This window comes from Trichogramma pretiosum, unplaced genomic scaffold (genome assembly GCF_000599845.2).
Source record: "Trichogramma pretiosum strain Unisexual culture from Peru unplaced genomic scaffold, Tpre_2.0 scaffold20, whole genome shotgun sequence".
Classification (NCBI taxonomy): Eukaryota; Metazoa; Arthropoda; class Insecta; order Hymenoptera; family Trichogrammatidae; genus Trichogramma; species Trichogramma pretiosum.
Genome location: NW_019641696.1, coordinates 2229913 through 2255912, shown reverse-complemented (window position 1 = coordinate 2255912; position 26000 = coordinate 2229913). Strand labels below are relative to the sequence as shown.

Sequence of the window (26000 nt, the reverse complement as noted above, 5' to 3'; positions counted from 1 at the left end):
AGGATAACGAGAGATCTTGGTACAGCGACGACGTGTGGGCCGAGAAGGCGAAGAAGATCGCGGTGAAAGACGATGACGATCCGAGCCAGCTGTCGCTGTACGACCTGACCCGCTTCAGTCCCAAGGAGGCGGCTAAACTGCTCTCGTACAAGGACTACTTCGATTTGGCTGTCTCGGATCCAATACTGATTCACAGTAATTTTATACACGGGGATCATAGCGTCGACACTGAGCATTGCCGGACTCTCAGGACTTGCGCCGTGCACCTGGCCGAGAAGTTGTCGAGAGGATTTTTCGAGTCTTGGGCATTGGAACCTTTTACGCAGTTGATTCGTGACAGGCTGCCGATTCTCTGCTGCGAAATGGTCCTCGGGAATCTGAGGAACGTAGATCTGTACAATATCTGCTTGACGGCAAATTTTTGATCGAGGAGCAGTAAAAATAATGCATATAGTAAAAAATGTAAGAAAAATATTGCGTATGCGTAGAAAAGTGTTGTTTTATTCTTATTGGGAAATTAATAAAAGTATCATTGATTAACCAAGTTTTAACGGTGTTGCTCTTTTGCTTCTAAACCCAAATAATTTAAGTAAAGAACCTCTGAAGATGTTTTTTTTTTTTTAAATTTAATTTTTTTTGTATTATTGCATGAATTTAATAACGATGTAATATTACGTCAGACAATCGAAATAGCTTTGGAGTAACTTAACGGAAAGATTTCGAAAAATATCGACGCGTACGTGTTATTATTACGTATACAATATTATATCGGCCACTCACGGGATTTGACTTTCAATTTCTCCTCGCTATGGAATGAAAATAGATCCAAGTTCAATGTCAGGGCGCGTTAGAAGCTCATGAGTTCGCGTTTCGGATTTTTCATAGATGCTGACCACAGCACACGGGGTCAATGTCCAGTTTTTAATGCAGGATTATTGCCAATTCGCTGATATTCAATTTGTTTTATTATTATATACATATCACGAGTCGCGCGCTTGCATATTATCGAGTTGCACGAATCGCTACCGCTATCTTTTTGTGTCAAAAAAAAGACCAACAGGCTTTTGTCTAAAACTACTACTGCCTATTTACGAGAAAACCATTTACGAATGTATTTATTAGACGAAAATGATAAAAGCTGATAGCACTGTATATTTAATCGACCAAATCGAACGCTGCTCTTATTATTTTTTGAAGTTCATTGACTCTTTCGAGCAAATACATCATCGACATATTCCTTTTTTTTACTTTTTAAAGGTAAATCGAACTTTGAGTGGTGGACGATCGATTTAATTCGACAAAGAAAATTATCGTCACATCATACATAGATTTTCGTATTACGCTCATCTTATGTAATAACAACGCGAGGCGAGCACTGGATATAAAGGGGGCCTCGTCAGTGTGTGTTTACAAATTTTCAATGTACAATACAACGAGATCTGCTTAGCTACGGCACGAATAAATTTAGCCACGGCAGACGCGCCAGTCAAAAAATCGCTATTTTGTAAAATTGTTTGATATCTTCGTCATTTTGTGCCTAAAACTAATAAAAAAATTTTTTCTTATAGTTCATTGCATGTATAATTCGTCCTCAAAGTCTCAAATTGAAGTATTCATCGTGGCCCCCCACAAAAATTTCGTAAATTTTAGCAATTTTCCAAAATCCTAGAGTAGTGATACCCCTTAACGATCCATCAGTCTCACAAAAATGTACGTAAATAAACGAGATTTTTTTTAAGATTGACAAGAATCGAACGAGCTGACGATGATCTGAAAAGTTCGATACTTTGTTATAAAAACTATGGAATAGGTAATAATCATATACTTAAAAATATCGCGTAAATTATCGAGTTCTCAAAATAAAGTTTCGATTCGAATTTGGAACAAGTTACTGTGCAATGCGCCGTTTGCATTGCAGCTTGCACGCAGCCAATGCAGTGCTTGCCACGCAGTAATTTTTCAATTTTTGCCCAATTTTCAGCGTTAAATTTAAGAACGTCTGTACTGTTTTAAGTTATATCAGTTTTCCGGCTGGTTATCAATTTATAGCGCCTATCTATTAAGCCGGATCTCATTTTTTCAAGCCAAAAGTAATCGTTCAACTTCAATTGGGGGCTTAAAAGTAGCCCACGTGTGTACCTGCTCAACAGATCCGCTATTCGCTCCGAAACATTCGCACAAATATTACATTAGAAATGTTTTTGTCATATTCGCGACAAAAATCGAGCGTACATAATATATCTATTCGATAACGCAAGACCTCACAGATAACTGACGTAATGATATTGATGCACGTAAATAACATCGTAATTACCACTCTTGTATATTTGTGCGGTTGATGCTAGAAAAACATGCATTACATATTTAGATACTCTCGTAATAATATCATGCCTCGTCGCGAGCATACGTCACGATATATGTGCTGACAAGATGCATAATAATATATGAGTTATATTTATATGTTTATGTTATGTCCTGACTCCTGATACTCTTTATAGAAAGAAAGAAAGAGACAGTAAACGCGAATTGACATCTCATCTTTCCACTCGCGCGAATAAGTATAGCTACGTTGCACACGTGTGTAAGTGTATTTATTATACATGAGTGTGTATGTGTGTGTGTGTGTTCGTGCACGCGAGGTCGTGGCACGGATTTTAACGTAACTTAGATCGCAGCAGCAGTCGCAACCGCCGTCGCGTACAAGAGTACGATTCGTGGGAGGTAAATATTCCGATCATCGCGCGTTATTTGCCGGCAACCGCTGCTTTTTCAGTACGCTTCTGCTAACGTTTCTCGTTGGATCTTATCGTCTCCCTCTGTTTTTCTGCCAGTGCTGAAATCGGTTTCGTGTTCAGTTTCATCGACACTGTACACGCACACACACACACAACCACCATGTCAGCTGCTGGAAAATTAGGTGAGAAAATTTGTCGTTTTTTGCCAATTTCCCTGTGTCGTATCGCTTCTTTTTTTTCTTTTTGGTTACTCGATAATCGGCTCACGTGTCGCTTTCGCCCGCAGTCGGCTTTTTCGAGCGTGAATAGATTTCGTCATCTGCGATCGTTGGTCCATAATTCGGGTGTTTCTTTGTGACATTGAAGATCATTCCGTTTTGTTTCATGAACGTGTATTTACGATTTTGTTATTGCTATTGTTATATTTTTTTTTTTCATTTCATTTGGATGATTCTACATATTATATTTTTTTATTGAAAAATTAATTATTAATGCCAAAAATTTTCGAATGAAAACATAATTTTTCATTTCAACATTAATTATTTTAAATTTAAAACGAAAATTGCAGCATGATTTTAATAATGTAACGGACTATTTATTTTAAAAATGAATATTGATCTCGAAAGTTGTGCAACATCATAGAAGAACCAGTTCTTTCAAGGCAGTTCTGCTAAGCTAGTATTTTTCTTCTACAAATCACATGGATAAAGTTTCAACTCTATAATTTAAAATGAATCTGTTTTTTCTTAACTTTGATTACACCTGAAAACCTTTCCTTTATCGTACAAATATTTAAATGTTTAAATAATTAAATGCTGAAGTAGTAGAAGGATATGAAAATTTTTAATAATAATTAAATTAAATTTTAAATTTTCAGCTTTGTTGAGTGTCTCTGACAAGACCAATCTTTTGCCTTTTGCCAAGAAACTTAATGAAGTTGGATTGACTTTGGTAGCTTCTGGAGGCACCGCCAAATCTTTGAGGGATGCTGGACTTCCTGTCAAAGATGTCTCAGACATCACCGGAGCACCAGAAATGCTTGGTGGTCGTGTTAAAACTTTACACCCCGCTGTACATGGAGGTTTGTATTTTTAATCATCATTGTATTTATCAATAAAACATTATGATGTCTTTAAAAAAATAACGCTTGTTTGATTTATGTAATCATTAGGTATTTTGGCAAGGCTGACAGAATCAGATAAGGCTGATCTTGACAAACAACACTTTGAGTACATTCGTGTTGTTGTTTGCAATCTATATCCATTTGTCAAAACCACCTCCAAACCAGACGTAACTATTGAAGATGCTGTTGAAAATATAGATATTGGTGGAGTTACATTGCTCAGAGCAGCAGCTAAAAATCATTCAAGAGTAACAGTTATCTGTGACCCCGACGATTATGAGAAGGTTATCTCTGAATTGCAAAATTCTGCAGAGAAAGATACTTCTTTGCAAACAAGGTACATCAAACACCTTACCAACCAGATATGATAAATATGTTTTATACTTTCACAGATAAAAATTATTTTAAGAATCTGCCTAATATCTTTTTGATATTTATTGATTTGTTTCATGCTTATTATATTGACTCGCTTGATAAATCAATAACGTTTGGAATGTTTCTATTTACAGGCAAACATTGGCTGTCAAAGCTTTCACCCACACCGCTCAGTACGACGATGCTATTTCGGACTATTTCCGTCGCCAGTACAGCTCCAATGTTTCTCAACTCACTCTGCGCTATGGCATGAATCCTCATCAAAAACCAGCTCAGATCTACACGACTTTGGATAAATTGCCTCTCCAAGTCGTCAACGGATCTCCGGGATTCATCAATCTGTGCGATGCCCTGAACGGCTACCAGCTCGTCAAAGAGCTCAAGACGGCTCTGGGACTTCCAGCCGCTACCTCCTTCAAGCACGTCAGTCCGGCTGGTGCCGCCGTTGGCATTCCGCTCGACGAAGTGCAAGCCAAAGTCTGCCAGGTCGATGACCTCTTGGATCAACTGACACCTCTGGCCACTGCTTACGCCAGAGCACGCGGAGCCGACAGAATGTCTAGCTTCGGTGATTTCGTTGCCTTGTCCGATCCTTGCGACGTAGCCACTGCCAAAATTATTTCCAGGTAAAATATGTTTGAAACTTTACGTCAATCGATGGCCCTATGACAATTGTCGAATGAATCAAACTGAACGGTTACTTTTTTTTTACGCAGAGAGGTGTCCGACGGCATCATTGCACCAGGCTACAGCGAAGAAGCTCTGGCTATTCTCCGAAAGAAGAAGAACGGCGGCTACTGCGTGCTGCAAATCGACCCCGCTTACGAGCCGTCGGCGTCCGAGCGCAAGATGATCTTCGGCTTGACGCTGGAGCAGAGGCGTAACGACGCCGTCATCGACAAGTCGACGTTCGCCAATCGGGTCACCAAGGACACGAACCTGTCCGAGGAGGCCCTCAGAGATCTGATCGTCGCGACGATCGCCGTCAAGTACACCCAGAGCAACTCGGTCTGCTACGCCAAGGACGGTCAGGTGATTGGCATCGGTGCCGGTCAGCAGTCGCGCATCCACTGCACCAGACTGGCCGGCGACAAGGCCGACAACTGGTGGCTGCGTCAGCATCCCTATGTCACGGGCATGAAGTTCAAGAAGGGCGTGAAACGCGCCGAGATCTCCAACGCCATCGACAACTACGTCAACGGCACGGTGGGCCGCGACATGGACCACGCGTCGTGGGCCGCTTTCTACGAGGAGGTACCGCCCCAGCTCATCCAGAAACACAAGGATGAGTGGGCCAAGACGCTCGACAACGTCGCCATCAGCAGCGACGCCTTCTTCCCGTTCCGCGACAACGTCGATCGCGCTAAGAAGGTAATTTTTTTTAATTTTAATACATAATAAATCCTAATATAGTGAGAGAAAGTCAATGTGAAATATTTTTTTCTCTTTCCAGAGTGGCGTACGTTATATCGGTGCCCCCGCCGGCTCGACCAACGATCAGGCCGTGATCGACGCTTGCAACGAGCACGAAATCGTTTTGGCACACACCGGTGTCAGGCTGTTCCATCATTAAATGTTACCATATAATTGATATTTTTGTACTACCTCCAAACTTTTTTTTTGTAATGTACTATTACACGTCATGTAATGATGATCATGTTTCGTTGAGATTTTTTGATATAAACTTTATATACGATTCAAATAATTTTTATTTCATTTCTCAATTAGTCGCTAAAACAGTAACACAAACAGGAAGACTCGTATTTACAAATTGTGCAATATTCCGTAACGTGAATCATACATTTGAAGTAAAAAACAGATAAAAAAAAATTATCTATAAATTTTGATTTACAGATAATTTTTAAGTTGAGTACAAATTTTCCATTAAAGAATTATTAAGCCTAAAATAAAAATAAAACTCTTTCTACGACTAAGTATTCCGAAACAATCAATACAAGCTTACAGCGTATAAAAGCTTCAAAAATTCAACTAGTACAAATAAAATCAATCAAACGCTTTTGTCTAGCATTATATCATCGAAAAGAATGCACAAGTTGGCAAATTCCTCGTTGATCATAGTGATTCGGTCGACAGCAATTTCCATATTATTCACTATGGCATCGAACGATGACATCTGCCAGCAAAAAAAAACAATTATAAGTATTATGATAATTTGGATTGTAAAAAATTTTTATCGCTTACAATTTGACCGATGTCTTTGATCGATAAATCAATTTCCAAAACGTCGTCGGTATCGTTGGAAATATAAGTGAAAAAGTCTAACAACTTGTACAGATTACGGTGCGTGTTCTTCCACGCTTTCTGGAATTCTCTGCGAAAAATATGTACAAAGTGATTGATACTCGATGTTTTCGTTGAATATTCGCGAATTTTCTCAATCGACAACTTACCGAATTTGTGTCGAGCTACAATTTGGCTTGTACTTTCGCAATCGATTTTTGCGAATCAAGGCGAGAAGCGGCAACGAGCAGCGTTTATCGTGATCCGCCAAGACCGTTTGGAACTTTTTCAGATTCTTTTTCGTTAAATCTATAACGCAAAACAAAACGATCGTCGTCGAGAAAGTGAACAAAAATTTTCAACGTAAATGTGAAAAAATGAATTATGATATATTCATATAGTTACAATGCATGTCGTGAATCCCCCTCTGTATCTTTAAGCATCGTCGAAAATCGTCGTTGCTCTCGGCTAAATTTTTTTCCGCGTCTAGACGCTCCAGACGCCGGTACACCAGATCGGCTACGGTCAGCATCACGATTTTTTATTTTTTATATTAACAACGGAACTGTCTATGAATATTTACAGTAAACAAAACAAAATGATCAGTTATTTTTTTCCTCACTTAAAAACCACCAATAGGTAAAGTTTATTCTTAGTCGATGCTCAAATGTTGGTTACAGAGATGTGTGTTTACTTGCCAAACTGATCCTTCGCCGCGCTGGTACCGCTGAAAACAAGCGTCGAATCGACGCGATCACTAATTCTCTTTATGATGCTATATGGTATTGTTGTATCGTTCGAAACTCGGTCCATCGTTTATACATATTATTATCATTATTATAAATTTCATAAACTTGGCGCTCTATATTTTTATAGATATTTTATTTATAATCTAAGTATGTTGATATGACTTCATATAAACATTTTGTATTTTTTACCATCGTTATTCTGAGAATATAAATTTTCAATTGTCGTGTGTTAGATTTGGTAATTGTCAAAAAATAATATATTTATAAGAAAAAAGAAAGAAAATAAAGAAATAATTGGGATTCTTCTAATTCAATGACTGCAATGAGAGTAATTTGTTAAAATTATGAATGAAGATAAAATTGTATTTTTTTAGTATTTGATAATCAATTAGTTTTTAATTAAAAACTTGAAAATATAATTACTAACCTTTATAATAATTACATATATAAAAAACTATTTACAGAAACTTATTATTATGATAAAATGTAATATTTTTTACCATTTATAAAATCATTCAAAAAATCCATTATTCGATTTTTTACATAAATATGTCCTAAAATTAAGCGTATTATTATTTTATTTTCTATTTTTGAGCATAAAATATATAAAAAAAATTCAACAATTCATAACAAGTTCTAAGTTTATAATAAGTTTTACATTGTGTCTATCATTTTACTACTAATACTTCTCAGCTGACCATATTCGGATGGAAAGTTTATAAAATTAAATTACATATTGATCTTCTAGTTCATTAAATATTTTGAAAAGATCCTAAAATATGAATTTTTGAATCTGCTAAAATGAACTTGTTTTTTTGGTGTTTTCAATGGTAATCTTTGTTTGTCCCATTTTTCTAGCTTGTTGACCAATAACTCTAGGTAAATGATTGCCCTTCAACAAAGATTTCACATCATTATTATCAAATGACTCAATGAATAAATCTTATAAACTTAATAAAGCTAAAGCATCCGCAATATCAAAACTATACAAAAATGCTTTCACAAAATCAGTTACTTTTTGAAGATTGGAAATATCTTGTGTATCTTCACATAATTTCCACTCTACATTTCTTGTTTTCAGATTACATCGAACTGTCACCTTATGATTTTGAATTATCATTGTGAAAGTACATAAAATTTTCTTGTAAAGGAGTACATCTATGAGCAGGGATTGAAATCTATAAAAAAAAAAAAATTATCATGTAAGATAAACATAAATTGTTTTTCCAATTACGCAAATAAACAATTTATACAGATATCAATCAAAAGAAATATTTATTATACTATACTTACTTTCCTCCTATTTCTACTACTTTCCTCCTTAATTTTAACTTCTGCATCGTTAAATCTCAGTCTTTTGGCTGACTGTGTCACTGACTTTTGTTCTTCTTCAACTTCATTGGCGACTTCTTCCTAATAAAAACAATGACATTAAATTTAAAAAACATAGATATAAATTAGAAAAACTAGAATTACTGTACCTCCATTTCAATTTCAGGATGTGGACGTTTAACTGAAACCATGGTTTATGGTTTTTAATGACATAAATAAATCTGTAACTTTTGTCATGCACGTGGTTGTGTATTCACTTGACGTATTTACTCGTGCAACCGCGTGTTTACCGGCGTGTATATATGCTGATATGCACTCTTCAGTTAACCTTTTAGGTAATTCTATAACACGTGCACTCTGAACTTGAAAGTTAATGCGTCCTGACCAACTACTGTCATAAAATCATCGTGTGTCCTCAGATGAGACTGTTTATCTGTACAATAGCACAATCAAATGTAAAAAATTATCAAAAGTAGAGGCTTTAGCAAACGACTTTAAAAAATATTATTCTGTCAAAAGATATGATGGCATTGGTTCTTAAAAAATTATTCAAGCCAAAATAACCATGAATCATCCATTTGTAGAATTGTTTATTTATTCTTGCGTAGATCATAAATAAATGAGTCTTGAAATTTAACAAGAATATCTTATTTAAAATTTACTTAAAATATAATATTTATAGAAGGGTCAAATAAAATTTCACGTATAAGAAAATAATTTCAAAACATTCAAACTGACCGCTGGCGAGTGACGACTTATGACGACATTTATCTGACTTGAGTTGAATGTCTACTGTGCGCTTGCGCTGCATACCCAAAGATTCTGTTCTGGTGGAGGCTTGGTAGCGACCGTTGGCTTACATGAGATTACAGTTAAAAATGTGAATCGCTAGCTTACAGTTTGTTGAGCAGTAGGAGGACCTCTTCTGGTCCTTCTCACATCATATTTTCAATTAAAACTCCCCTAAATCTGGCTTATTATACTGTTTTTTTTTAATAATGAGTCCATACGATTGTCACGATTGTGTTGTAGTAGTTTGTGTCCATGTGCGATGAACACGCTAGAACCTGATAGGTTAGCCGAGGTAAGTGAAAAAATTCTGCAGTTGTAATTGTTGCATGATTTAAAATACTCATTTGCTTATTTTATCTGCTAAGTAATTCATTTTAATTTTGAACTATTCTATTTAATAAAAACTGCTTTTTATTAAATTAAGTTAATTTCTGTTGGGTGATTCATAAAAATAGTATACGCAACTATGAATCGAAAAAGAAAGTCTTAGATAATTACACGTGCTCTGAGGCTTCCCAGTTTTTCGCTCCCTAAGCACGTAATATACTATTGTTATCTTATTCTAAATGATTTCTTGTCGAGTTGTTGAACTTCATAAAATTAGTGTCTAATTATTCATTCTATTCTTGACATAATAAAAAATAGAAATTTGTTTTTTTTCCGCTGAAGAGATGAAAGTTCCTTCCTTAAAATTATTATCTTCGTGAATTAATCACTTAATGAAAACACAAAACGTTATGAATTGTATGAGAATTTTAATACCAGTCTTGATATTTCTAGAAAACACGAGATGAAACCATTTCACTTTCTGACAATTACATGTAAGAAAACCAAGTGTATCGGGTTCATTGGAATTTACTCAATGAGGATGATTCAGAGGAAGCATTCAGTTTTGTTGTCAACAATTATAACGCATGAGCAATAATATTGCAGGTAAGATTGCTTAGAACTAATTTTATTATATCCTTAAGAAAATCGAATTGAGTGATTTATAAATTGTGCTGTTTGTATAATTATTTTTATTAAAAATATAATTAACGATTCGGAATTATAAGCTTCGAAAACGTCGTAGATAGCGCCTACGTGGCAAATTCTGAACTTCGGCCCCGCAATAGATGAGCTCTAGTCTCTAATTGAGATTGATGTATTGAGTAATGAAACGAGTTCGGAGCGATGTTCTTAAACGATATAAGGCGTTATTAAGAGTTGTATGTCAGAAACAAAGTGAATAAAATATAATTTGAATAATGACATAGTTGATTTTCTAACAACTAAAGCGTACGAAATAAATGAAAACTTTTCAACAAAAATATCAAAATCAAATCGAATGTTTGAAAGAATGATTCAAAACTTATACACAAAATCAAATGATAATTATTGTTCAAGTTGAGCTTTATATAACCATAATTAATACAATGTTCATAGAATACATTTTTAATGGTTTCAGGTATAAACGTGAACGTCCACAATGATTTCGTTACTACCAAACGATTTTCATTGAGAATCCTGATCAACATCCTGAAGCTGTAACTGCTAGTACAAATGCACGTCGCTAAAAATGGGACTCCTGAAGCCAAACATTAGTTCCAGATATAACCAAAGAGCTTTTAGGGCACAAAAAGTCCAAACTAAAAAATTCCTGATTCTCAAATTTCGCTAATTTGAATTTTCATACAAAAAAGTACGAGAGACTCGATGGATCCCAAACCAAAAGATATCAGTGTCTAAGGTTAGCCCAATTTCAAAAAATCGTTACATGTAATCAGTTTATACGTAACTTCGCCATTCTTCAATTCTCATACAAAAAAAAGGTACGAGTGTCTCAGGTTAGCCCGATTTCAAAAAATCGTTACTTCTTATTTAATTCTTAAATAACTTCGTTATTCTTTAATACTCATACAAAGAAGGTACGAGTGTCTCAGGTTAGCCCGATTTCGAAAAATCGTTACTTCTATTTAATCTTCATATAACTTCGCCATTTTTTAATTCTCGTATAAAAATGGTATTGGTGTCTCAGGTTAGCCCGATTTCAAAAAATCGTTACTTCTTATTTAATCTTTATATAACTTCGTTATTCTTTAATTCTCATACAAGAAACAGGTACGAGTGTCTCAGGTTAGCCCGATTTCAAAAAATCGTTACTTCTATAAAATCTTTATATAACTTCGCCATTCCTTAATACTCATACAAAAAAAAGGTACGAGTGTCTCAGGTTAGACCGATTTCAAAAAATCGTTACTTCTTATTTAATCTTTATATAACTTCGTTATTCTTTAATTCTCATACAAAAAAAAGGTACGAGTGTCTCAGGTTAGCCCGATTTCAAAAAATCGTTACTCCTATTTATTCTTCATATAACATCCCTATTCTTCAATTCTCGTATAAAAATGGTATTGGTGTCTCAGGTTAGCCCGATTTCGAAAAATCGCTACATCCATTTATTTTATACATAACTTCGCCATTCTTTAATTCTCATACAAAAAAAAGGTACGAGTGTCTCAGGTTAGCCCGATTTCAAAAAATCGTTACTTCTTATTTAATTCTTATATAACTTCGTTATTCTTTAATACTCATACCAAAAAAGGTATGAGTGTCTCAGGTTAGCCCGATTTCGAAAAATCGCTACATCCATTTATTTTATACATAACTTCGCCATTCTTTAATTCTCATACAAAAAAAAGGTACGAGTGTCTCAGGTTAGCCCGATTTCAAAAAATCGTTACTTCTTATTTAATTCTTATATAACTTCGTTATTCTTTAATACTCATACAAAAAAAGGTACGAGTGTCTCAGGTTAGCCCGATTTCGAAAAATCGTTACTTCTATAAAATCTCTATATAACTTCGCCATTCCTTAATACTCATACAAAAAAAAGGTACGAGTGTCTCAGGTTAGCCCGATTTCGAAAAATCGCTACATCCATTTATTTTATACATAACTTCGCCATTCTTTAATTCTCATACAAAAAAAGGTACGAGTGTCTCAGGTTAGCCCGATTTCAAAAAATCGTTACTTCTTATTTAATCTTTATATAACTTCGTTATTTCATTAATTCTCATACAAAAAAAAGGTACGAGTATCTCAGGTTAGCCCGATTTCAAAAAATCGTTACTTCCTATTTAATTCTTATATAACTTCGTTATTCTTTAATACTCATACAAAAAAAGGTACGAGTGTCTCAGGTTAGCCCGATTTCGAAAAATCGCTACATCCATTTATCTTATACATAACTTCGCCATTCTTTAATTCTCATACAAAAAAAGGTACGAGTGTCTCAGGTTAGCCCGATTTCGAAAAATCGTTACTTCTATTTAATCTTCATATAACTTCGCCATTTTTTAATTCTCGTATAAAAATGGTATTGGTGTCTCAGGTTAGCCCGATTTCGAAAAATCGTTACTTCTATTTAATCTTTATATAACTTCGCCATTTTTTAATTCTCATACAAAAAAAAGTACGAGTGTCTCAGGTTAGCCCGATTTCGAAAAATCGTTACTTCTATTTAATCTTTATATAACTTCGCCATTTTTTAATTCTCATATAAAAATGGTATGAGTGCTCAGGTCAGCCCGACTTCGAAAAATCGTTGTATTTTTTTTTGGTCTTCATAGCAACTTTGAAAAACTCTCCTCGTAATCGTAATCTGAACATTTGTTCGTGGCACATGTACCCTATATTTGAAATCATAAGGCTGTATTTTTCCAATTTGTAAGCAATCACATTGTCTTGAATTTTATTTGTACACATTTTTTTTACAAATCTATTTATTTGTATTAAAACTATAAGTTTCAAAATAAATTTTATAAATCCATAATGGTTGTTTTACAATTATTACCTATTCATGCAACAATTTTTTTTTATAATAACAATAAACAGAATATGAGAAGCGTGTCTCTGTCATTGATACTAAATCAACGTGCCAGTGCCGAAAGATGATGCTTCTCTTCACAGAGCAGAAAAATGCTGTGATGCCATTTCGCGTGCAAGCTGAAAGATGGTTTTTTCTGCGTTTGAAGTGATACCATGTTAATGTTTCATGTTTTAGAAGTAAAATTGGATGATCCTCCAGAATATAGCGTTGTAATAAGGATAAGAGTTAAAGTCAAGAAGCTTAAAACGCAGAAATACCAAGCTCCAAAGAGGTATCTTTCAGCTCGAAGCGCAAAATGGCATAATTCTGCTGTGTTCTGTGAAACGGCATCTTTCAGCACTGGCATGTCGAAATGATAACCTAATTTTATTATTGATATTAATGGAATAATGAAATACATGATAAAATTCATTATGTTCGATTTATATGGTTCGCATTCATTCATTCAATAACTGCAAATCACATGTAATTATCAATCAATTTTAAATATTTTCAACAAATTTGAATTTTTGTAAATTGAAGTTATAAGAACGAGTTAATAATATTTTATGGTTTATCCAGAAGTTCTAAAATTAGTTCACAAACAACTCAAGACCAAAATCTTGGATCAGCCACGCAAGTAACATCTAATTTGAAGCCCCTCGTCGTTTTCGTACGCTGTTCATTCGAGTCCCAGGCGTGATAGCGGTAACGTCGGTCCGGCGAGGCGTTGTAACAAACCGACGACAAGCAATACTGGCCGAGCTCGTTCTCGTACATTTTCGTTTTAGCATAATCATTCTTGGCTCTGCTGCAGGCGGATTTGCGAAATTTCGACTCGGCGATCATCTCGGCGTCCTCGTTGATCAGCATCGTTTGATAAACGTTTGCGTCACCGTCGCAGAGAGAGCTCTTGCACTGTGCAATGGTCAAAATCAAACCCGCGGCTCTCGGCAAATTGTAGATGGCGATTTCTCGAGGTTCGTAGTCGATCTCGATTACTTTCGTTAACAAAGATTTGCCGGTCATGTCAAAACGATCGCAGATTATGATCCTTTTCTGTGTCACGACGCATACGCTCAGAGTATCGTAAGAGATGGACGAGGCTAATTGCTGATAAGTATTTTTACGGACGTCCAAGTTGCTGTAGTTTTTGAGCGTAACGATCGAATCTTAAAAAATACCAATAATTAAAGATAAAACGTAATCAAAATGGAATACGATGGAAAATTTTACCTACCACCATCTTTCAACAGACTCAATCTCAAATTTTTTCCACCGTTATCATTAAGCTGCTCTATCATCAGGTAGGACGAATCCGGAATCACCGGCACGAGATCGATCACCTCGCTGACAGCTGGATCGATCACACCCTCCAGCCACGGCTCCAATTTAATTTCGCCCTCGTCATTATTTTTCAACCTCAATCGACAGTAAAATTTCTGGCAATACTTTTCCTCGCGCACGATCAAATCGCTGTGATTCTCGTGGTGCACCGCGAACTTGACCCTCGGCTCCATCGTCATCGTGAAATTTCTCACCGAGCACGAGTCGTCGTTGTCGTCGTCACCTGCCAGATCGACGTAAACGAGCTTCCACGTGGCAGCCTCCTGCCAAAAGACGAGAGCTTTTCTGCCGTCCAGCAGCGGTAGGAGCTTGACTCGGTCGTCGCGAATCACCTCGGTGGAATTGGTGACGGTGCGCAGGTAAAAGCTGCAGGATCTCTCGCCGATCGTCGGGTCCTCGAAGTGAATCGTGCACGATTGATTACCATTGATGCTGGCATTTTTATCGATCGTCTTCGGCTCGACGTAACGATCGCAGACGGCGTACATCAGGCTCGAATTGACGAGCGAGTGATGCTCGTCGAAGACGACGAGGTACCTGTCGACGCCGTAGTAGCGGGGCGCCGTCAGTTTGTATCCGATGTTCTCCTCGTTGACGCTCAGGGCGCCGTCGCTCACGTAGGACGCCGAGGCGGCAAGAACGCCGATCGCGAGAGAAATTATCGCGTAGGAAAACAACATAATGTAGCCTCGCTCGAGTCGATGCTAGACACACTGCGCCGTGTAATGCACGAGAGAGTAGAGAGAGGATCGGCGTTGCTGCATCGCCGCGATGATCGTGACGCATTTTCATTAGCACTGGACGCGCAGCTGCGTATACCGATCGTTATTATATACATTATGTAAGATTGGCTGCAACGCGAGGTTCGTTTTGCATATAAATTCGCTGTTTTCATTGTTTTCTCGTTTTCAATCGATCGGCTAAAAATAGTATGAGTATAAAGAATTGTACACACACAGCGTATGATTAAATTCACAATAGTTTGTTTATTGAGCTTATAAAAAAATATATACATCGTACAATCATAACATGTTAAATTTTTAAAAAATCGTCGTCGTCGAAGCAAACCGTGGTCAAATTGAAGTGTCCTATATCGTCGCCCAGCACGAGGTAGTCCCTCTTGTAGCAGACGAACGAGGCGCAGTACTCGCCCTCTTTCGTCTCCCACAGCCTCACGTCCGCCAGATTCTCCACGAACTCGCAGTCCAATTTATCGAAGCTCAGCTCGGCGATTTTCAGGCCCGAGTTACCGATCATCCAGACCGAGTGTCGCTGCATCCTCGTGACGCAGGCCGTCAGGTAGCAATCGGTAATGAGCAGCAGGAAGCCTGCACCCTCGCGTCCGTCTGGTAAATTGTGCATGGCCGTGGCGAAGGTGACCATCTCCAGGCTGACGTTGACCTCGAGCTCGGTACGGCCCGAGTGATCGAACTGCGAGCAGGTGCAGGTCGTGTTGACTTGGGTGCAGATGCCGATCTTGCCGTGGGCCGTGGAGTAGACGGGATCGTAGAAGCTCGGGAAGCCGTGGGTGAAGTTTTTCAGATGAATCTTCGTACCTTCGATAACAACAAAAAAGCATGAAACGTCTTAAAATTTGAGAATCGATGATAATTACCGTCAGCCCTGACGATCGATGCCGGCCACCTCTCCCTGATCTGAATCGTTTGCGGCTCGCTCCTGCCCGTACCCTCGATCAGCAGATAACCCAGACGCGACGTTTCCGGTGCTATCGACACGATCATCGGCTTGGTCTCCGTGCCGTACAACCTGGCCCAGGGCCTCGGCCGCTCGATCAGTCTGCCGCTCGCGTCGACGCTCATCTTGCAGAAACGATCTCGGCAGTCTCCGCCGTTCTTGAATATCAGATCGTAGTGGCTCGAGTGATCGACGATCTTCACGATGTCGCTCGCGTACTCGGAGCCGAGGTCGAATTTCGCCTTGATCAGTCGACAGGACGACGAATCGTTGCTCTCGTTTCTGTGGAAGCTGGCGATGTCGATGCGCATCCGGTACTCGAAGAAGCTCACCTCCTCCCACCAGACGAGCATGGCTCGACGGCCGCGGAGCAGAGCGACCTCCAGCCGCGGCCCGAATATGCCGTCCTTGATCGTCTGGCCGGTTTTCAGCACCAGGTCGCAGCTGTGCGTAATCGAGTCCTCCTCCAGTACCAGACGACAGGCCTGATCCTCGCCATCGGGATATTTCTCGCAGACGGCGTAGGCGAGACTGGCGTTGTCGAACGAGTCCGAGTCGTAGATCACCGAGTCGTTCGGGAAGTAGTGCGGCCCGAGGTGGGTCGTTAATCTCGCCTGCGTCGTCGTTATTAGCGTAAAGTACAACGAGGCGACGATCAACGTCGATGCTCTCTTCACGAACATAATAATTGGGTATTTCTGTGGAAATGGTACGAGATGAAAAATAATGAAAAATTACGCGCGATCGATGTACATTATTCAAGTTACTCAATTTTGCCGGAGAGAAATAAAATGTGTACTGCCCCGATGTAGTAACTCGACTGCAAGAGAGAAAGATGCTGTCCGGCGAGTTTCGTATGCTAATCATCTAAGTGTATGCGCGTGCAGGTATTTATGTATATTATAAGGCCCACGATAGGTGCATTGCCCCCTTGAGAGCAGCCCCTTCCGTCGCGGACCGCTATGATATTATATATGCACCTTTCCAAACGCATGTAATATAAATGCCAAAATAATGCCAACATGGAACAAAGAAAATCGTCGGATCTCGATTATGTATGATTCTATGCGTGACATAAGTAATGATTTGAAATGTATTTGGCACGATGCAGTACTTGTATCAATCGTGTGTTAATATAAAGATATAAGTCGAGCGCATGTGAGCAGAAGTCGGAACTCTGACAAGGCATAACAACTAACATTGCGTTGAAAACATTTTGATGTTGCGGCTGTTCATTATTTTAAATTAAATTAACTCTCGCTTTTAAGATGTTAAAGTCAGTAAGATTGTTCAGGGTGAAATTTCCAAGCCAAAGCAATGAGCGAGGACACAGGGTTTTACGTTCGGCGTCAACCTCTTTAAAGGTTAGTGTTGTGTTTACATTTGAATTCAGGCAATTTTATAACTTTGTGCAATTATTCATGTACAGGAGTGGCATGTACAAAAGCTCTACCATTCTCAAACTGCTCCAAACAGTGTTGAATTGAAAGAGCATCCCGTTTCTACTAAGCCGGTGAATAAATTTATTGACAGAACGCATACTTGTGGTGAACTAACGAGTGAAAATCAGAATCAAAAGGTAAAGCTATGCGGTTGGCTGGAATTTCAGAGAATGGGAAAGTTTGTCATTCTGCGAGATTCCTATGGATCTACTCAATGCATTGTAGATGACAAGGTAAATATTACATTAAAATTAGATTTTACTATATAGAAAATTTTACCAGAAACAGTTTCATTGATAACATGAATTTTAGGACTTGGATATGGCAGAAAAATTGAAAAAACTACCATTTGAAACAGTTCTGAGCATTGAAGGTACAGTAATATTAAGACCTGAAGGCCAAAGCAATCCAAAAATGAAAACAGGAGACATTGAAGTGCTCGTGGAGTCCATAGAAATTTTTAATTCAACAAAGCCACAGTTACCTTTTTATGTTAGAAATCACAATGTTGCAAAAGAAGCACTTCAAATGCAGTATAGATATTTATCATTAAGATTTCCAGAAATACAAAAAAATTTGAGACTGAGGTCATGGGTCACAATGAAAATGAGAGAATATCTTATTAATAAATGTGGATTTGTTGATGTCGCTACTCCAACACTTTTTAGAAAAACACCTGGAGTATGATCAAAATATCATTAAACAATTAGATTAGATAATACATTTATAACTGTTATAACTTTTCTAGGGAGCACAAGAGTTTATCGTTCCTACTCAACATATTGGAAAATGTTATTCCCTTGTACAAAGTCCACAGCAATTCAAGCAATTGTTAATGGTTGGTGGTATTGATAAATACTTTCAAATAGCTCAATGTTACAGAGATGAAGGAGCAAGAAATGATAGGCAGCCAGAATTCACTCAGGTATTTTATTTACATTCAGAATTGAAAAAAAAAATATCAGTTTTCTCATAAGCATTTGTAATATTTTCAGTTAGATATAGAAATGTCTTTTGTTAGCAGAGAAGGAGTAATGAATATGGTTGAAGAGCTAATTTTAAATAGTTGGCCAGACTCTTTAGGAGCAATAAAAACACCATTCCATCGTATAACATACGAAGAAGCAATGGAAAACTATGGTTGTGATTGTCCAGATTTAAGAATACCTGGCAAGGTAACTTATCAAGTACTAGTCCTATTCAGTAGATTTAATTCAGTCTTGAAATTAAATTTCCTTTTCTTATTTTATTGCAGATTAGTAATGTATCAAAAATCATTAAAGAAACAGAGAATAAGTTTGATGAATCATGTGAATTTTATGCTACAGTATTTGAAAATAAACAAGTAAGTTTCTCAATTATATACAAACATTTTCATTGCTAATAATTTTATATGGAATGAAATTTATGCTTTTTTATTATTACAGCAATTTTTAACAAAATCTGTTAAAGAAATGTTATCCAAGTTTTCTAAACAAATGTCTGATGATGTAAAGTTGATTCAAATGAAAGTTTCTGGAAAAGACTTACCAGAATTACAAAAACTATTTACAGAGTCTACTAGAACTTCATTATCAAACAGTTTAAATGTGAAGGAAAATGATGTATTGTTTATCATTTATGGTCCAAAATCAGATGCTGTAAGTTGTGTTTTAATCATGTTACAAATATTATAAGTTGCAAAAAAATATATGAGTACTCATTTTGTGTAGAGACGGACACTATCAAAATTAAGATTAGAATTCACAAATTTCTTGGAATCTCAAGGAGAAAAAATACGATCACCTGGCTATAAGTTTGCATGGATCGTTGATTTTCCTTTATTTGAAATAAACAAAGATACCAATATTTTGGAGACAACTCATCATCCGTTTACTCATCCACATCCTGATGATATGAAACATTTATTTACAAATCCGTTGCAGGTATGTATTATTATGTAACAAAAACGAGTATTGACATGATATAAATTAAACTTTATGTGTAAATAAATTGTTTTTATGTTACAGGTGAGAGGACTTCAATATGATCTTGTATTGAATGGATCTGAGGTTGGCGGTGGATCAATACGTATTCATCAAAAGTCACTTCAGGAAAAAGTTTTAAACATGTTGAAGATAGATCCCACAGAAATGTATTATTTATTAGAAGCTTTGGGAAGTGGTGCTCCCCCACATGGAGGGATCGCTTTAGGTGAGACTATTGATAGACTTTCATTTTTTTCTACCAAATTAATGTAGGTATTCAAGCTAATTTTTCTTTACTTAAATTTTAGGTCTTGATAGGTATATTTCTCTACTTTGTGGAGCAACCAGTATCAGAGATGTTATAGCATTTCCCAAAACTATGGAAGGAAAGGATTTGATGTCTGGCGCACCCACCTTGATTTCCAAAGAAGACAAAGAACTGTATCATATATCGATATCAAACGATTCTGAAAAAAAGGAAAATGAAAATAAATGATACGAATAATGGACGTCGATAAAAAGTTGTATAAAAAGTAAATTTGTATAAAAATGATAATTGTACATAGTAAAAAGTTGACTAATTTAATAATTAAAATTTTAAACTAATCCAAATGTATTTTCTCTCCAATAGAAATAAAAATTGTTCCACTGCAGAGATCTCAGTGTCAGTTTACTGAACTTACGATAGAGGCAGAGATTACGAACTATGTATTCGCGGAACTATCATAAGTGAGACTGAAATTGAAACTCGCGCTGAGAGAAATGAATTCTGCATGAAAGATATAATGTCGCGAAGTCTTCAAGCACGCGTGAAGATTATTAATTGGCGTTTAAGATTGTTCCAAGAAAGCGTGTCGTGCATATTTTATGAGTGACAGACTCTGGAATATTTTTTAAGTACTTTTATTTTTTTATCCTCCTTTTTTTTACAAAAGTCGTAGGTACGTTGCATAGAAGATAAGACGCGAAACAGAGTGATAAAGATAATAGCCATCAGTAGCGTCTCGTCGTTGAGATCGATCGCATCGACGATGCACATCAAGGCAAGACATTATTTTACAACCGGTCGAATCGCGCTCATCTTCCTACTCATTTATTCGTTACTGCCCAGTCGTTTTTCACCCGCTCACGACTTCGTTCGTCGCGAGGACATGATCTCTCATCTGCAGTTCTCCAAGAGCAACAACGACTCGTGCGAGATCGGCGTCGTCGACAATCGCTCGATGACGTTTCGTTATCCGGATCTCGGGTCGATCGACTCGGCCGAGGACTCGACGGCGCTGCGCTTGGGTATCAGCCCCGGTGGACGCTGGCGACCGACTCGGTGCCGAGCCCGCGTCGACGTGGCCATCGTCGTGCCTTATCGAGGCCGAGCTCGACAATTGGTCACCTTTCTGGCCTACATGCATCCGTTTCTGCAGTCCCAGCAGCTCGACTATCAGATAATCGTGGTCGAGCAGAGCCCAGGCGGCGGCGACTTCAATCGCGGCAAGCTCTTCAACGTCGGCTTTGTCGAGCTGGCCAGCAGCAGCAGCAGCAGCAATTTCAGCTGCTTCGTGTTTCACGACGTCGACCTGCTGCCCCAGAGCCGGGACAACGTGTACGCTTGCGGCCGCCGCTCTCCCAGACACATGAGCTCGGCCGTGAACACGTTTCGCTACACGCTGCCCTGGCCCGAGAGCTTCGGCGGCGTCGTGGCCCTCTCGGAGGGACAATTTCGCGACGTGAACGGCTTCGCCAACGTCTACGAGGGCTGGGGTGGAGAGGACAGCGACATGAGGGATCGAGTCGTCAGCAAGGGATACGAGGTGAACGCATATAAGTCATTTTAAAACTTACGTCCAAATATTCAAATGGTTTAGTCGAGTTAATTAATATTCAATGAGTGTCAATTTTATTTTGCAATGGAAAAATATCGTTTCATAAAGTTGCTGGATATTATATAGAAAAAATTTAAATTATCATGTTTAGAAGTATATTTATTGAGGGTAATTGTTAAGTATTACTAATGTCCAAAATTTTACAAAAATATGATTTGAACTCTTTTATTTTTCAATATTATCATTTTACATTGTCCATCGAATTTATTCGCAGATACTGAGATTCGAGCGGGACATCGCCATGTACTACATGCTTGCCCACGAAAAGGAGCCACCGAGCCCGAGTCGATACGAGCGACTGGCCGGGGCTTCGAGGCGATTCTCCAGCGACGGTCTCAGCAATCTCGAGTACCGAGTATTAGCTCGCGAGTCGAGGCCGCTCTACCTCTGGCTACTCGTGGATGTCTGACGACGATTCTCTTAAATGTAATCGAGCTTGTAATCGATGCAGGCCACGGAGACGGTGAATTTTTGTCCGGCAACACCAGCGCGACACAGCGTCTGCACGCAGTAGTCGCCGTTCTCGTTCTCGAACAGGCCGCTCTCCACGACATTGAACTCGTCGCAGTTGGGCCTGGGCAGTCTAGCCGTGTACACCTGGGGTTTCATCACGGGCCGCCACAGCAGCAGCGTGTAGTCGTCTTGGTGGCCCAAGGCCAGCAGCGGACCGTATTCCGTATTGTACACCGCCAAGTCCCTGATCGCCTGCACCTCGTCCTCGGGGCCTGGGTAATCGAGCGTCGTCTTCCACAACAGCGGCGAGAGCAGAGCGTTGAGAAATGGGCTGAGGGTAAAGTCGAGGCTGCAATTGACGGTGTATCTGGTACTGTTGCACAGCGTGCTGTAGGATTGGTCGCTGTTGAAGGTGATCCCGTGGTCGGCCGGGTGCTCCATCGTCGCGTACGGGGCTTTAACTTCGTCTATATCAAACAGATACGATATAGAGAATCAACGTGTTACTTTTCAACGATCATGTAGGGTATATTCAATATTTTTTTCACACTTACTTCCTGGATTCACAGTGGAGAAAATTCTGTCGGTCACCAAGGAAGAGTTACGTTGGTCGGGAACTCGCTCGAGCAGCGTAAAACCAAACGGAATCGGATAGAAGAACAGCGTCTTGATCACGGGCTCGAATCGCACCTCCAGTCGCGGAGAGTCCCTGCCGAATTTCTCCAAGGACATCCATCTGCGCGATCCGTTAACAGCCAATTCGTCTTTGTCGAATTCGACGCCGAAACTGAAGTACACCCTTGGCCGTTGAGGATTCACCCCCACGCCGTACCAATAAACGTTTTGTCCGTCCATCGACAAGAGGCCGTAAGTTATCGCCTCCAAGTGCTCCACCTTCTTGGTGTCGATGGGCTTCGACCGGCAGTCGTTCAGCTGGAGCTTGGTCAGTCGCAGCAGCGAGGTCCCCTTACCCTTGTTGACTTTCTGCTCGTACCACGTGACGACGACGAAATCGTCGCGGACTACGGTGACGTCGAATTTGTCGGAAATCGTCGACCTCTTGGACTGTTCCGGTGTCAAGACGAGCTCGCAGGACTTGGAGATCGTCCGGTTGCCGTGTCGATAGTCCTCGACGATAACTCGACATTTTCGTTCGCGCTTCGAATCGTCGCAGATCATGTACGCCAGCTGACCCTTCCTCGTCGTCGAGCTGCCGTCGAGCTTGACGCTCAGGACCCGTCCGGCGATGTCCGCCTCGTCGTGCTCGATGACGCGATTCACGGTGGGCTTGTCGCCGAAACGGAAATTGACGCCGATACGTCGACTCGAGGCGGCCCCGACCAATAATAGCAGGACGAGCCACGCGACGGAGCTCGTCATTCTAATTCAACTTCGGCACACACGACGATGAATCGTACGAAAAATGTTGAGAAAATTACGTCTACGGGATCGGATACTATCTACGAGTCTCTATCTCTGAAAAGGATCTTTTGTACACTGAGCGCCCGATATTGGCGAGCGGCAGTTTTATACTGCAACTGCAGCTGCTCGGACGGAAAATCCAAGCCGCTGGGTTACGAGAGAAACTTTTTTTTGAGCTGGACCGCATAATATACCGGCAAAAAAACGCAGAATTACCTCTTATTCATAGGCCGGGGGTTTTTATTAGTAAACTTGGGGAAATTTCAAAACAAATATAATGCGCAGTTCGGATCTTGTGTTTATTTTCATTTCTTCGAATAGGCGCGTTCAAAAAGTATATACTTCGCGTTCGTTAGTCTTTAAAAAAAAAGTTTGAAAATGATATAGAAATAATTCATCTTTCGCAGAAATAATCCATCATTCCAAGAAACAATTCATTCTTCGCACTATATCTGGTCAATCCATTCTTCTTTTAAAAATCGATTCACCATTAGAATAAATTTGACTTTTAAAACAATTTTTCTCTCGTTTAGAAAGATTTTTCGTACAAAATATCTATGAGCTTCAAACGTTTTGAATGATTATTATTAATAAAAAAAATTTTCAATCTTCTCTCGATCAGCGCGAGATTTTTGTGCAAAAGTACAGCCGAACCGAGTCATTATTTTTCTCTGAATGATGAGCGAGTAAAAAACGTCAGTCCGCTAACACGCCCGCATATTATAAATAGAATTTTTTGAACGAGATGTGCCTTCTAAACTGACAAAACAGAGACGCGCACGGAGGAGTGAAGTGAATAATAAGCAACATTGAAAATTGATGCGTAGTTTCGTTTTGGAAAAAGTGCGATGAGTCTCTCTCTGTTTTGAAGCCGTGCCCTATTTTTATCAGACTTGGCGCAAAACGCGGCGTTCACCAAAACAGTCCAGTTACGCGTCGCGTGCCGAGAGACGAAGTACACCGAGTCTTGTTTTTCTGTCAATGATAATTGTATTTTTTAGTTTATAATAATCCGCTGTGAAATTTTGCAAGTGAAATTATTGCGCGATAATGAGATTCCAACTGACGACGGCGTTTTTGGCGTTGCTCGTCCTCGCGATCATCGATTTCGCGCAATCCGACCGGGCCCGAAACGTCACCGTCAGTCGATGGATCCCCTACAAATATCCGTGGTCGGTCGCCACCGTCAACCGCAATTCCATCGCCGACGGCCGCTTCGCCTACCTCACCTGTCGGCCGAATCTGCAGCCGAGCGGCGGCGCCTCGACGTGGGCCAGACGCGAGCGAGTCTGCCAGGTCTACCTGGAGGACTTTCGCAATCGCGAGACGCCCACCCACACCTCGTGTCAGATCAGCCTGGACTCGAGCCTGTACTCGGCCAGCTTCGACATCGGCGCCTTCGACGTGGTGCCCAGCCACGAGGATCACGTCGTCGTCTCCTGGTACGTCGAGGACAAGGAGTCGACGATCGTCGCCGGTCGCGCGCGACTCTGGCGAATGACGCAGGTGCGCATGAGCGACTGCCGTCAGGCCCAGCACATCCGCGACGAGAAGATCACGCGACTGCGGCCGAGGGCCTACGCCACGACCGCCGACGATCGATTCCTCGTCCTGGCCGAGATGCAGAGTGACGAGGGTGGCAGCAGCGTCGTGTACGAGATGCAGGTGAACGTCGACGGGAAGCTGGCCAAGGCCCCGGAGCCCTGGTTCCAGGCCGAGGACGAGATTGGATTCGAGCGACTGGATCTGGCACCCATCGCGCCACCCCATAACGGCGAGGTCGTCTTGCTGCTTGAACAGATCCTCGATCGCAAGACTTCCAGGCGAGCGGCGAGATTTTCCAAGCTCGTGAGACAACGTGAGTCCCGTACAGTTTTTAGTTTTCATCCCTACGAAAGTGAATTACCAACAAATTAGACCATTTAAAATAAATTTTTAAGGTTTTTAAAAGTTTATAAACAATTTTTAAAGTTGAATAACTTTTATAAATTTTTGGATGAAAATTTTAGAAAGTTTTGAGTTTAAATTTAAAACTGCTTTTGAGTTAAAAAAAAACACTAAAATTTTCTAATCTTTTAAAAACTTTTGCAAACTTTTATAAATTTGTATTGTGCCGAAAATCCTATTTTTTTAAGTCTATAAAAATTTATACAATTTTTTTTAAAGTTTATAATAATTATTCACTAAATTGATTTCCATCGAGGTAGCATAAAAAATCAATATAAATTTCTTTCTTGTAGCAGAGGCTCGTGTCAAACTGGCCGAATTCAACTTGACGTCGGCCCACGAGGACGACCGAGTCATCTACTCGACCTCCCACGGCTTACTGACCTTCTGCCTCGCGACCGATCTCGAGGCCAACTGCTACCAGTACGACTCGCAGGGCGAGCGCCAGCTCGTCCCGGACATCGTCCTCCAGACCGAGCACGAGATCCAGGACATGGCGGTGCACAATTTGCCCACGGGCGGCTTCCTTCTGGCTCTCGGACGATGTCCCGCGGACTCGAGCTGCGACACGGACCGGAACACCTACGAGATACACGAGTTCGACGCGGCGGGCCGAAAACTGGCCAAGACGGTCGCGCCCAGGCCCAAGA

The 26000-nt window shown here is 39.6% G+C and overlaps 6 protein-coding genes and 1 long non-coding RNA gene across 7 annotated transcripts; 4 read left to right on the top strand and 3 right to left on the bottom strand.

Annotated features, from left to right (window-relative positions):
* Positions 1-2653: 2653 nt before the first annotated feature.
* Positions 2654-5935, top strand: LOC106659419 (bifunctional purine biosynthesis protein PURH). Its single transcript, XM_014381975.2, has 6 exons — positions 2654-2917; positions 3613-3816; positions 3907-4195; positions 4368-4859; positions 4950-5604; positions 5687-5935. The coding sequence occupies exons 1-6, from the start codon at positions 2896-2898 to the stop codon at positions 5804-5806; spliced, it is 1782 nt and encodes a 593-aa protein (XP_014237461.1). The 5' UTR covers positions 2654-2895; the 3' UTR covers positions 5807-5935.
* On the bottom strand, positions 5925-7464 carry LOC106659420. The gene is made up of 4 exons (XM_014381977.2): positions 6880-7464; positions 6645-6783; positions 6436-6565; positions 5925-6367 (listed from the first exon to the last, which is right to left on the bottom strand). Exons 1-4 carry the CDS (start codon positions 7004-7006, stop codon positions 6242-6244), a joined length of 522 nt encoding a protein of 173 aa, XP_014237463.1. The 5' UTR covers positions 7007-7464; the 3' UTR covers positions 5925-6241.
* A 1959-nt stretch (positions 7465-9423) lies between these two features.
* On the top strand, positions 9424-12792 carry LOC106659434. The gene is made up of 3 exons (XR_002763600.1): positions 9424-9639; positions 10128-10280; positions 10795-12792. It is a non-coding gene; the product is annotated as an uncharacterized LOC106659434 (long non-coding RNA).
* Positions 12793-13224: 432 nt separating this feature from the next.
* LOC106659437 lies at positions 13225-15246 on the bottom strand. The gene is made up of 2 exons (XM_014382002.2): positions 14438-15246; positions 13225-14369 (listed from the first exon to the last, which is right to left on the bottom strand). Exons 1-2 carry the CDS (start codon positions 15222-15224, stop codon positions 13807-13809), a joined length of 1350 nt encoding a protein of 449 aa, XP_014237488.1. The 5' UTR covers positions 15225-15246; the 3' UTR covers positions 13225-13806.
* A 2102-nt stretch (positions 15247-17348) lies between these two features.
* Positions 17349-20301, top strand: LOC106659436 (aspartate--tRNA ligase, mitochondrial). Its single transcript, XM_014382001.2, has 10 exons — positions 17349-17603; positions 17669-17914; positions 17994-18362; positions 18430-18606; positions 18677-18856; positions 18937-19026; positions 19109-19321; positions 19394-19606; positions 19691-19874; positions 19957-20301. Exons 1-10 carry the CDS (start codon positions 17508-17510, stop codon positions 20142-20144), a joined length of 1956 nt encoding a protein of 651 aa, XP_014237487.1. The 5' UTR covers positions 17349-17507; the 3' UTR covers positions 20145-20301.
* A 378-nt stretch (positions 20302-20679) lies between these two features.
* LOC106659413 (beta-1,4-galactosyltransferase 3-like) lies at positions 20680-21949 on the top strand. The gene is made up of 2 exons (XM_014381970.2): positions 20680-21456; positions 21743-21949. The coding sequence occupies exons 1-2, from the start codon at positions 20680-20682 to the stop codon at positions 21935-21937; spliced, it is 972 nt and encodes a 323-aa protein (XP_014237456.1). The 3' UTR covers positions 21938-21949.
* Positions 21949-23361, bottom strand: LOC106659414. Its single transcript, XM_014381971.1, has 2 exons — positions 22536-23361; positions 21949-22448 (listed from the first exon to the last, which is right to left on the bottom strand). Exons 1-2 carry the CDS (start codon positions 23359-23361, stop codon positions 21949-21951), a joined length of 1326 nt encoding a protein of 441 aa, XP_014237457.1.
* Between the last annotated feature and the right edge of the window lie 2639 nt (positions 23362-26000).

Excerpts from the sequence above, each read along its gene's own strand:
- LOC106659419 (XM_014381975.2), top strand. The coding sequence starts at position 2,896 with ATGTCAGCTGCTGGAAAATTAG. Across the intron at positions 2,918-3,612 it reads GTCAGCTGCTGGAAAATTAG|CTTTGTTGAGTGTCTCTGAC; the intron begins GTGAGAAAATTT and ends TTAAATTTTCAG. Across the intron at positions 5,605-5,686 it reads ACGTCGATCGCGCTAAGAAG|AGTGGCGTACGTTATATCGG; the intron begins GTAATTTTTTTT and ends TTCTCTTTCCAG.
- LOC106659420 (XM_014381977.2), bottom strand. The coding sequence starts at position 7,006 with ATGCTGACCGTAGCCGATCTGGTGTACCGGCGTCTGGAGCGTCTAGAC. Across the intron at positions 6,566-6,644 it reads TGTAGCTCGACACAAATTCG|AGAATTCCAGAAAGCGTGGA; the intron begins GTAAGTTGTCGA and ends TATTTTTCGCAG. Across the intron at positions 6,368-6,435 it reads TCAAAGACATCGGTCAAATT|ATGTCATCGTTCGATGCCAT; the intron begins GTAAGCGATAAA and ends TTTTGCTGGCAG.
- LOC106659437 (XM_014382002.2), bottom strand. The coding sequence starts at position 15,224 with ATGTTGTTTTCCTACGCGATAATTTCTCTCGCGATCGGCGTTCTTGCC. Across the intron at positions 14,370-14,437 it reads GAGTCTGTTGAAAGATGGTG|ATTCGATCGTTACGCTCAAA; the intron begins GTAGGTAAAATT and ends GTATTTTTTAAG.
- LOC106659436 (XM_014382001.2), top strand. The coding sequence starts at position 17,508 with ATGTTAAAGTCAGTAAGATTGTTCAGGGTGAAATTTCCAAGCCAAAGC. Across the intron at positions 18,607-18,676 it reads GGCAGCCAGAATTCACTCAG|TTAGATATAGAAATGTCTTT; the intron begins GTATTTTATTTA and ends TAATATTTTCAG. Across the intron at positions 19,027-19,108 it reads CAGTATTTGAAAATAAACAA|CAATTTTTAACAAAATCTGT; the intron begins GTAAGTTTCTCA and ends TTATTATTACAG.
- LOC106659413 (XM_014381970.2), top strand. The coding sequence starts at position 20,680 with ATGCACATCAAGGCAAGACATTATTTTACAACCGGTCGAATCGCGCTC. Across the intron at positions 21,457-21,742 it reads TCGTCAGCAAGGGATACGAG|ATACTGAGATTCGAGCGGGA; the intron begins GTGAACGCATAT and ends ATTTATTCGCAG.
- LOC106659414 (XM_014381971.1), bottom strand. The coding sequence starts at position 23,361 with ATGACGAGCTCCGTCGCGTGGCTCGTCCTGCTATTATTGGTCGGGGCC. Across the intron at positions 22,449-22,535 it reads CTCCACTGTGAATCCAGGAA|ACGAAGTTAAAGCCCCGTAC; the intron begins GTAAGTGTGAAA and ends TGTTTGATATAG.